Source organism: Acyrthosiphon pisum, chromosome A1 (assembly GCF_005508785.2).
Source record: "Acyrthosiphon pisum isolate AL4f chromosome A1, pea_aphid_22Mar2018_4r6ur, whole genome shotgun sequence".
NCBI classification, from domain to species: domain Eukaryota; kingdom Metazoa; phylum Arthropoda; class Insecta; order Hemiptera; family Aphididae; genus Acyrthosiphon; species Acyrthosiphon pisum.
The window spans coordinates 125,119,612-125,131,701 of record NC_042494.1 but is presented as its reverse complement, the minus strand read 5'-3'; the positions used below and the strand labels follow the sequence as shown (position 1 = coordinate 125,131,701).

General features: G+C 31.0%; 1 protein-coding gene across 1 annotated transcript; it reads left to right on the top strand.

Annotated features, from left to right (window-relative positions):
- Window positions 1-2,139: 2,139 nt before the first annotated feature.
- On the top strand, window positions 2,140-4,290 carry LOC100159648 (serine/threonine-protein kinase Warts-like). The gene is given in 6 exon segments (XM_008188027.2): window positions 2,140-2,661; window positions 2,736-2,911; window positions 2,967-3,256; window positions 3,324-3,417; window positions 3,420-3,692; window positions 3,695-4,290. Coding segments are annotated over 6 exon segments (1,395 nt in total). The 5' UTR covers window positions 2,140-2,146; the 3' UTR covers window positions 3,742-4,290.
- The last annotated feature ends 7,800 nt before the right edge of the window (window positions 4,291-12,090 follow it).

The following is a 12,090-nucleotide window of genomic DNA, read 5'->3' as shown; positions in this document are numbered from 1 at the left end:
TACGTGATTATTGGGCATTAGTACAACAGTAGGTTAGTCATTTTTGCTCAAAAAATTACATTTGAAATTGTCATCGTGTATTTAAATTATAATAATATACCTACTCTAAAAGTTTCATAAATCTATGAATAGGTACCTACTACATTTTCACAAAATGTTTTTTAATTATACCTAGGTATTCTTAATTTAATTTACATTTATACGTTTGGCATTTATCCCAAAGTTCAATGATGAATTTAATAGTTACATTCCCGGTTACTCCCTACCTACTATTAATTATTGGATTATAAATTAGAATAAACTACTGCAGTTTCCAGCTTCTACTACCTACAGCATTATTTTATGTTTTTAATTTTTAAAATGCAGTATTGCAGTCTTCACCTTGCGGCTTGCGCCGGTGATTTTACACGTAGGTATCTAATATAACAAAATTGATACTAGTGATGGGTAGGTACCCGATTGGTTAATTAAATTATTTACATGATTTCAATAAAAAAATATCTATGAAGTATAAACATCCGCATTTCTATCTTTATATATATAATTCTACTGTACGTGTGTTGTGTCTGAACTCCTCATAAACGGTTGGACCGAATTGGATGAATTTTTTTTGTATGCGTTTGGGTGACTCCCGGGATGGTTTAGATTCACAAATCATCCCCCTAGGTCCAACCAGGGGATGTGCTCAAACGGGTATTTAAAGATTTACGGTGGAAATGTTTGTTAATAAATGGTTTCCATGGGTTTTAAAGCTATAATAATAATAATTATTGGTTGCCGTGAAATCAGTGTATTCATTAAATGCATTTAATTTTTTTGTGCGCTGTGTTTTGATATTATATGTATCGCAATTACGTAAATATTGAGCGTATTGTACTCACATATAAGTTACGTACATAAAACAATGCCACGTCTTCGTGGACGAGGAGGAAATATTGGTCGACAGGCTCGGCATTCACAATTAGTCCAGCCGTTTAGGAGGAGTTCAGTGACATACTTGGTATAACTTTGATACTTTAGAGTTAAATTATAAAGTTACGTACAAACAGCACGGGGTCCGCGATCTATCGCATGTAGATTGCCTACCTGATAATATACTGCTGTGAATTAGAATTTTTATTCCAGACAACAGAAACGTGCCTGAAAATCTTTACTGCACTTTTCCTAGCCAATGTGTATCTAACAAGACCCCAAACAACAAAATCCGTTCTCCAGTTTCGGAAATCTACCTCTCTAAATGAAAATCTAGCAAAAAATAACTCTTTTAATCTGTAAAAAATTTTAATTCCACATTTAGTATCTACTTGATAATCCCTTTTTAATGAGTTATCAACCAACCTTCTAGCTAACATAGTTTAGGAGAAAAGTTTAAAAAAGTTTGGGACTGTTCATGTCGACGTTCTTATGGATTCAACATTCAAGTGGTTATACCGCTTAGGGCTTGCCACTTGGGTATGAAATCAAACCTCTCTCATTAATATTTAATATTAAATTTAGCTAAATTATCCTCCTACTCATCATTACTGAGTTTTATTTTTATTATTTTCCTATTTAACACAAATTCTTGAAGTTTTCAAAATTCAGACTTTCATTTCAATTACCATACTTACTTGATTAAAAAAGAAAGAAAGTAAAAAAAATCGCCACCCGATTTCAATAATTTGGAATCCGCTGAAATAGTTGACCAACATTGCCAACAGATCAATTGAGGGACATTGTTTGTTCAGCGTGTATGGTCGCACTGGTGTAGTGGTGTCACTGTCCGCGTAATAAAAATAATCTGACAAAATAAATGTTCTCTTTTGTTGCCTCTAGGCTCAAACAGAAGTTAAAACGTCTCCCTCGAGCGTAGAATATAGACAATGCTCTCAAGTCTGTTCACTGTGCCGTTAAGTTTCACGTTCGATTAATAAGTTTGTCGCTGAATCTCCATTAGAATCTCCATTAGACGTCATTCAAACCAGAAAATTTTTTCGATCGGTAGAACACTAGAACTGGTGGAAGGCATCGAATACCTTCACCCCCTATCTTACTCCCCAACTTACTCCCCTATCCTATGTGATAGTCAATTGTGATAAATACATAATATCTATAAGTTAGTTTATTTAATTATTTACGATATATATTTATTTCGTCAATATGTAATATGTGTAATAGTAATATTATGGAACAACATGTAGAAAATGTTATCCAGTCAGATAAACAAAAATTGTTTAGACGACGTGTTCAGCTCGTGACAGAAATGGCTAAAATAGGTTTGAGTGATGAAAAAAAGTGTCTAATGAGAAAAATGTTATCTCAAAAAGAATTAAAACACATACGTCTTACACGAGCAAAAATAGACAAATCAATGTTTACAAAAATCAAACCAATTGGAGTTGGTGCTTTTATTGGTGAGGTTACATTAGTTAATAAAATAGATACAAATCATTTATATGCCATGAAAACATTGAAAAAAGCACATGTACTTAAGCATAATCAAGTTACCCATGTAAAAGCTGAAAGGCATATACTTGAAGAAGCCGATAATGAGTGGGTTGTTAAACTATACTATTCGTTTCAAAATAAAGATCATTTATACTTTGTTATGAATTATATACCAGGTGGAGATTTAATGTCATTGTTAATCAAATTGGGAATATTTGAAAAACATTTGGCTAGGTGAATTGTTTCATTTTAATTAATAATGATTAATCTATACGTCTTATTAACTAAATAATGATATTTGTTTATAGGTTTTATATTGCTGAATTGACTTGTGCTGTAGAAAGTGTGCATAAAATGGGTTTTATCCATCGAGACATAAAGCCAGATAATATATTGATTGATAGAGATGGTCACATTAAACTCACTGACTTTGGATTGTGTACTGGGTTTAGATGGACTCATAATTCAAAATATTACCAAGATGGTAAATATTTAAAGATTTTAAAAAGTTAAGTTCTAATCAGTCATGACTATTTTAGGTGAGAACTGTAAACAAGACTTAATGGGTGGTGGTGAAGAGTGGGGTGTAAATGGTGTAGAGTGTAGATGTCACCAGTTAAAACCTTTAGAGAGGCGATGTCGGCGAGAACATCAAAGGTGTGAAGCTCATTCTTTGGTTGGGACACCAAACTATATTGCCCCCGAAGTATTGCTTCAAACTGGTTATACACAGTTATGTGATTGGTGGAGTGTAGGAGTCATTCTTTATGAGATGTTGGTTGGATCACCTCCATTTCTTGCCAACACCCCCTCGGAGACTCAATACAAGGTACATAAACTATTGTTTATAAACTATGAAGTGATATTTTGCGATTATTTTAATTAATTTTTTTCAGGTTATACATTGGGAAAATACTCTTCAAATACCAGCATCTATTAATCTATCACCGAAAGGTGCTAATCTTATACTAAAGTTGTGCATTTGTAAAGAAACCGCTTGGGTAAGAATGCTGATGAAGTCAAAATTCATCCTTTCTTCCAAGACATAGATTTTAAGAGAGGAATGAGGCGTCATAATCCTCCACATGTACCACTCATACAATTTTCAACTGACACATCTAACTTTAATCCTATTGATCCAGAACGTCTCCAAAACTCTGATTCATCTGATCCAGATAATAATAGTTCTGATTCGGATCCATTTCACGGATTTTTTGAGTTCACCTTCAGGCGTTTTTTTGATGATGGCGATGATCCATCATTCCATAAGTTAGTCTGGATGATAATGATGGTGAAGGCGCTGTTTATGTTTGAACTTGGAAAATTGTGTGATGGTTGAACTTTTGGTATATGTGGGGACATTAATGAATGCTCAATGAAAGACATTTTAATAGTTTACCTGCTTATTATAGGTCAATTTTTTTTTTAATACTATAGATAAAGTATATAATATGTCTTATACCTATACTGACATACCGTTTCCGCTCAGAATCATTTTTCATAAACAAAGATATTCTATTATTGAATTAGAATTTAACAGCATTCATTACAGTCACTCACATGTAACCTACTTTACAGCAGAACGACACCGACCTACCAACTTTTTTTTTTATTAATTTTAACACACATTTTTATTCTAGCTCTAGCATTAGCGAAATTGTCAATTATGTTTTCCTCTATCTACTTTATCAGTTCTACTTATTTCTATATTGAGAATAGACATATTACTAAGTCTATTTTGAGACATTGAGTTTCTTAAATAATTTTTAATGAGTTTCAAATTTGAAAATGAGCTCTCAGCCAAGGCCACAGTTACTGGAATCGTAAGAAATATTAAACATGCAGTTTACACATCTGGAAAACTATAATCATTGTGTAATAACTTAAAAATACGAATAAAAATAATTACGACTCCTGTCGATAGTTATATTTAATTCAGATGTTGAAATAATAAAATTAAGCTATTACCTTCCTCCAGGTGTTCGGAGGGCTCTCAAGATTGTGTATTCGAGAATTAGATCAAATACACCGTACAATATAATTTATGTAAAATGCACATAATATAATGTAATACTGCAATCAATATAAAATATTATATTAAATGCCTTACCTGATTCGCAGTTGTTCGTGAATTATATTATAAGAGTTTTAGGTTTTAGGTGACGCAAAGTAATACTTCAAATATACAAATCGAAATAAAAAAACGCACTGATTTTCGCTTAACATAAGAAGTCCAGTTGTCGCTCGTTGAAATCGGTATTGATATTTTGAGAGGTAACTCGGTGTTACTCGATGGCTGGTGCTTATGCACTAATTTTAGGGACGACACGAATGTGTCAACCAGAGAGTGATAGGTGGTTTTTATCAAAGGTTTTTTTGTACTTCCCGGACCTAGATTTCTCTTAGGCGGCAAGGACCTTTTTTTACCATTAATTTTCTCTGGCGACATATTATAAGAATTCCGCACGCCCTGCACTCCACGGAGCGCCAGTACGTTCCGATTTCTTAATTCGTGATCGCATAATAGGGATCGTAGGTACCTATTTGTCGATGACAGTGATTTTATTGGGGGGGATGTTCGATTTCTACAAGGCCGTTCCTACCTGAACCTACATATTTTTTAAGAAACTAGGCATCAAATTATCGAGCAGGGATCATGAATATGAATAGGTATGGGTTCTCTCCTACAACCCAACTTATAATAAATATAGGTACCTTAGGTACCCTCCTATTAAAGATTAAGCTGTCTTCCCAGCACGGACAACGACGTTTAATCAAAATTACAAAACGGTCTGGTCTTTGGCGCACCATGAGCGGCAAAGAAATGAAAAACTAGACACGCCCCACATAAAAACAGGTAATCTTTAATCAATGGTAAAGGTTATAGTATGTCGAATTATCTTCACGCCTATAGGGTAGGATAAAGTATAGTATTAATTATTATTTATTGCATTGAATTGTAAGCCATAAAAAAAAACCATAATCGAAATGTACGATAGGTACCTAACGTTGTGTAAAAAATGTGGTAATTGTAAAATATGGTTTATATTATTCTTATGATTAAATACAAACAAAAAAAAAATAAAATTATTTTCGGATACCTAGTGTAAATTGACAATTATTGTCCTTTTATATCGTCATGCCTTCTAGACAATGTTTAATGATTCATAATATACATAATAAGTTATTTCTAATATTTTTGAACGATTTCCAGTTCGTATAATCGTATCTGTAATAATACAATATAACTATTCAAATATATATTAAGTATATAACTTTAGGCTAGTTGATATAATACGTGTTTAAAAATATTTAGTTACCTACGAACAAACAGAAACTAATAGCAATGTTCATGAATTTATCACTTGGAATTAAACGTGGTATACGTATAGCATTTTAAATTCACGTGTGGCAATCAGGAGGCTCATTTGGTTATTTGGTGCTATGAAATATGAACATAATATTATATAGGTTAAGTACCTATATACGTTTATAATAATATCAGAGTATACAATATAGCGTCCTCTATTCGAGTTGCGTCCATAGACATTATATTATTATCTTAAGAACTGCCTACTGTCTACTTTAAGCTACTTCTCTCCATATTCAGCGCGTACCGCTCGTACCTCATACTACCTAAGTCGTTGTCTTTCTTTTATTCAGCGGTTTTCCCTCTTGATGCGCAGTCCATTTAATCGCGTCCCCGATTCTTGAACGATGTTCTACGTTTGCAGACTTATAAAGCTGATAGAATATGATAGATGCAATTCGTGTTTTCTTGTTCGAATCTATATAGTATCTACATCAAGGCCGTATCCAGAATTTTATTTCGGATGGGGTCCAAAACATGTATATTGTAATTTTATTGAATTAAGGTTTTGATATTTGGTTAAAAATAAGACATATTGAAGACATTTTGAGGGGGCGGGAGGTCTAAATCTATATACATACCTTCATATTATAGCTAGCTAGGTACCTACTGCACAATGTTCGTTGCGTTTTTTCACTCTCGAAAAAATGTGTAATCCAAAAAGTCTAATTGTAAAGATTAATGTACATTGTACATCCTCTTACACATGACACAGCATTGTATACGATGCAAATATATAAGTAGGTACAGGTTTCTAGTTGAAAAGGTTTTACCCGTGGCTTAGGATCCCTATACTTTTCTTGATACGCTGAAAGTAATAAATGATATTACGTTTTCGAACGTTACATATGTTAGGTTACATAATATTAGGTTACTTACCTATAATTATTACAGAATATAATATGTACGTAAATCTGATATAATACAATAATAGCCATAAATAGGTAATAGGCATTTACTTGGGCAGTTGGGCGTATCGAAGACTTTCTGAAGTCCAGTACCCAGACAGCAATTTTTTGTTTAATAATATTATTATAACATTATTATAATACTATTATAATATTATCATTACAAAATGCTGTCTGGGGTACCTATTCAACATTATTATAAATCTGAAAACTTACAAAAACTGCACCGTATAAAGCTAATGAAATATAAAATAAGTTTATCATAAATAACTCGTGCCGATACTCGACATGCTTTGGGATAGGTAACCCAGTCCGTGTTACTAATCCAAAATGCTGACAATTATAATTTGTACTATGGACTTAAGATAAAATGCAGTATCTTCAACAATACTTACGGCGTTAAAGCTTTGTATGGTAATTTTACGGCGTTATTACTTATTATATACCCACGATTTACGGCGTTTTAGTTATTTGATTATTGTTTATATTATAGGTACTTTTGGAGTAATATTTCAGAAATACCTACGGTATATTCATCTGCATAAACAGAATTTCACAATTTTTTTTTTGTTTTAACCTTGTTTTTTATTTTTTGTGACTTACGACATTTTTGCTTAAGACGGCAGTAAGAAATTTTATCATCGCAGACACTTCATAATGGTATAAGAAATCTGAAAATAGTAAATATATGTATTCTTTAGGTACAATACATTTTTTAAAAAAATCTTTATTTTAAAATGTATTATAAATGCATTAAATAAAATAAAAATAGCAGGAGGTTATAGTCACCCTGTGTAATATTTCAAACCTTTATTTTAAACCATAATCCGCCAGTATAGGCAGTGATAAAATAATTTGATGCCATGGCCCATGACTACTACAGTCTATTAAGTATATACGATACTCGTATAAAATACAATATATACCATATATAGTCATGTAGCCATGTATAGACGTACCTACACATACGCATTTATTATTTTACTAATGTATATATTAAATAATACAACAGTACGTATAGCCTATTACATAATAATATTGTACATACCTATTATATTACATATGTGTAGTGTATATATTTTGTAAAAGTACTAGTATTGCTATATATTAATAAAAATAATATTATTTGCCAAATCCGCTGTCAAATCGGACGTATGGCCAAACGGTGGGTATATACGGCCGTTATACTGGGAATTTTATAAATAGAGAGCAATAATGATCATGTCGGGCGATTTTCACGCGCGTCTCTACATTGCCAAACAACGCAGCTATAACTTTTGACGTGAGCACGTATAGTACCTATAGTAGTTGTAGTATAGTAGTATGGCTGTGACAAAGTATCATACAACTTTTCTTTACGATTTACATTTTGTTTTTTTTTTAACGCACGCCTTTTTACCACTATTATTCCTACATACACACGGCTATTGTCTTCGAGTTGCGACCGCGTATTTGGTTAAGAATTGTTCAACAATAGAATATTAGGTATAATCGTTATTAAAATCGTAACCGATCGTTACCTATAAGACTTATTGCGACCGATTTCACCGAAAATGCTTTAATCGCGAGGTTGCATCCGAAAACTGTATACTTATGATTATGACCCTAAAAAGGTAGGTAGACAAAAATCCCACAATTTATCGGTTCATTGTACAGCAAAATACCGTACAATATTTTTAAGGTCAAATAACAGAATAGATAAGATATAAGATACTGTATAAATGTATAATAATCACACGTTTTAAGCCTTTAGACACCAATCGCCATTAGTCGGTCTTGTGTATAGTTTTATGATATACCTATATTCTTTACTCTATGACCTATAGACTATATACCTAGTGGTTAAAACGTAGGTACGTGATTTTTAACGTTTTCATTTAAATGTAATAATTGATTTATCGGACTATGCATACGAGTGATAGTATTTTAAATGTTTGCCGTTAGATACTCTGGTAGATGAGGTAAAAGGATCCATTAAATCGTCGCATGCTTATGGTCTTGAATAAATAAATTATATCTTAAAACAAACATGAGAGTATGTATATTTGTAAGCTGTGGCTATTATATAGACTACTTGACCGATTTTGTGAAAATTTCAAATTGTTCTTGGAGATATTAGGGAAATTTAAAGAGTACTTTAAACCACGTTCGATTTATACCAAGACTTGGTAACCAAGTGCTGTACTGTGTTTAATTCTTGCTAGCAGGTAAGGGCCCGGGTCTAGAAATTTTCACATGGGCCCCTTATTATCAAGTTGCGCCACTGTACATCTGTATAATGTATAGAGTGTGAATTTTGGATACAAATATGAAAAGTGTGTGGTTTTGTCCTGTATTTTATCACAACTTAAAAGTGTGTGGTTTTTGGAGTCAACGAATCGCGATTACAGTAATAATAATTCGTATTATTATATATTTATATAGCTGCACCTCGCACCCTCGTATTCATTGGAGATGACGGTTTTTATTATTGTTTCTACAGCTTTTATGTATAATAAAATGCACTATTTGCACTGGAGAGAAAATTGACATATCATCCATACCGACTTTCCCGGGAAACGGGTTACGTATAGTAGGTATAAAATCAAATTAATTGGCAGACATATCGGCTTAGCCTCTAGGAATTTCAGTATAATCCTCCCTAGGGAACAAAATGGGAAATAGGGAAAAAATTCGGAAAAAAACCGTTTTTTTTCCAGAGCCTCGGAAAACGTGAAAAAGTTGGAAAATATTAAAATAATACATTTCCGAAAAAAACTGAAGTTTCCGGAAAATTAAAAAAAAAAACCGAATTTGTGGAAAATTAAAAAATTGTATTTATGCTTAAAAATTAAACTAATCTATGTAAAAAAAGACCATTTTAAAAAATAGATAAGGAAACCTGTCATTGTCATTTCACATTTGCCAATACGATTGTCAATGTATTATTGTATTAAAATTTAAAATTAAACTATTAAAAATATAGGGATATTTTAATATTTGTTCTAAAAATAAAGTAGATACATATCAAATTGTTATTTATGTGGGAGAGGGTATTTCCCCAAAAATAAATCACCAGCTGTATTTTTAAATGTTAAAAATTTTATACTTATTGTCAATTTATATTTGTAATAACTATAAAAAGGTATTATAGTAGCTGGCTGATAGGTTTATACATTTTATAACAGTAATTATTTGATAGTTTTTATATTTTTAAACTTAGTGAGTTGGTCAATATTAAATAATATTAATAACTAATAAGAAATAACTACATAGTAAATACTTAATAGTTAGTACTTTAGTAGTTAATATTACAAATTATAATTATTTATAAATCAAGTATAGAATTCTCTAGAATTATCCACGACAGCCTTTAAGTTAGGTATGGTATATATTATAATATGTATGTAATATGATTGTCAACCATCATTATTTATTAGATTGTTTCCACTATACATTACTTTTTTAGTTCTTAGAAAAAAATCCATTTTTTTATGCAATTTTTCAATTTTTCAGGAAAAAAACCAGTTTTTTCGTCAAAACCATTTTTTCCGGAAATTTTAAATGAAACGAAATTTTCCCAATTTTTCCGAAAAAACCCGGGTTTTTTTTCGGAAATTTTGATCCCTACTCCTCCCCTTATTTAACATCCGCAGTTCATGTAAAAAGTAATCGAGGTGTGAACCACTATAGTTACTTTGTATAATATGATGGTTTTCATACCCCCTCCACTCCACACAAAAAAATCAAAAAAATCAACCAAATGTCTGCCTATTATTATCAAATTTCTAAACACATCAAGACTCAGGAGCCTAACCTAACATTGACTTATAGCTGCATATTTTATTTATTATATGTATATATCATGCAGGGGTGTATTTGAGAGCTCATCTATAAAGAAGAGGATTTTAAAATGGTCATACAATCATACATATTATGAGTATATGACACATCAATATTTTGCCTATAATATAGATATTAACAATAATAACTCTAATTAGTAGATAATTAAAATATAGATATATATATATCACGTATTAACAAAACGAGTAAACAATATAGGCAATAATATGTTATATGTAATTTTTTTTTTACCATCCATGTTTTTAGTCTAACATATTAATACAAGCTGCAACTTTACTATAGTACATTAGCTTAAGATTGAGATAAGGTGAATCTTAATATAGGGAGAGTTAAGAACTTAAGAACAGGTTTTAAGAAGGATGCACCAATTGTGAGGGATTAAGAGAAGCAAATTGAAAACTGAAAAGTTGTATGTTAGATATTTTAATTCAAAACAATAAGGGAAATACTATTTTAGTACACTGTGTAGAAATTAGAACTAAAAAGTCCGAATAATTATCCTGGGCTTATTTTTGTAAAAATTTATGCCCAGCGCCCTATCATTACTTCAAAGTATTAAGTAGTTATATAATTGGGCTTCAAAAATGTCAATATTAACACAATAAAAGTACATTATTTTAAATCACGGTTCACCCATATTATACTCTAGGCTTGATAAATGGAGATTATAGGCTAAACATAATTTCATAAAAATTAAATTTTATCAAAATTACTATGGATTAAAATATATTAAAATATAAAATTATTAACGTAAATTTGTTCAAAATAAAAAGCACTCAGAAGGAGTTGGTTTTTCCCATTACACCACTTTTTACAATATTGTCAACGGTACCACCTACCTAATATTAATTTTTATTTTATTTAATGCTAAACTATAATTCTTTTCTTATTTTATAATTATATATGAGGCTAACTATAAAAGAAACCAAGGTCAAATTCCCAAGGTAATGACTTATGAGGGATGGGGTACTGCACAAAAACGCCACTGATAGGGAGTATTTACTGTATTTGATATTTACTGACTGTAAAGCTATAGTGGGTGGATCAAAAATTTAAACATGGTGTTATTTAAATTTTTGGTTGATCAGTGAAAATTGTATTATATTTAATTTTATGAATGTGCACAATATTTCAGCTACATTTTGAATATTATACAGTATACACTATACATTACCTACTACCTAATCTAAATTAAAAAAAAAGGTTTACGATAGCATTACTTACAATTAAAAATTCTAGCAGTAGTAGAATAGGTTACTAGGAACTTGTATACCTAAGTATATTACATTCAAAACTAACTATATTGTACATATATGACTATAATATAAACATAAATATGTTATTGCAGGCATAAATTATTTCTGCACACACATCTAAAATGTAATTAAAACAAAACTGGCAGTCGTTTCAAAAGAATACTCTTAATAAGTACCAAGTACGTCTAGTATAAAACTGGATTTATACCTATACAGTATACATATTATTATAATAATAGATAAATTATAAATTACAGTATGGATAAAGTTATTGCCACATTTTAAA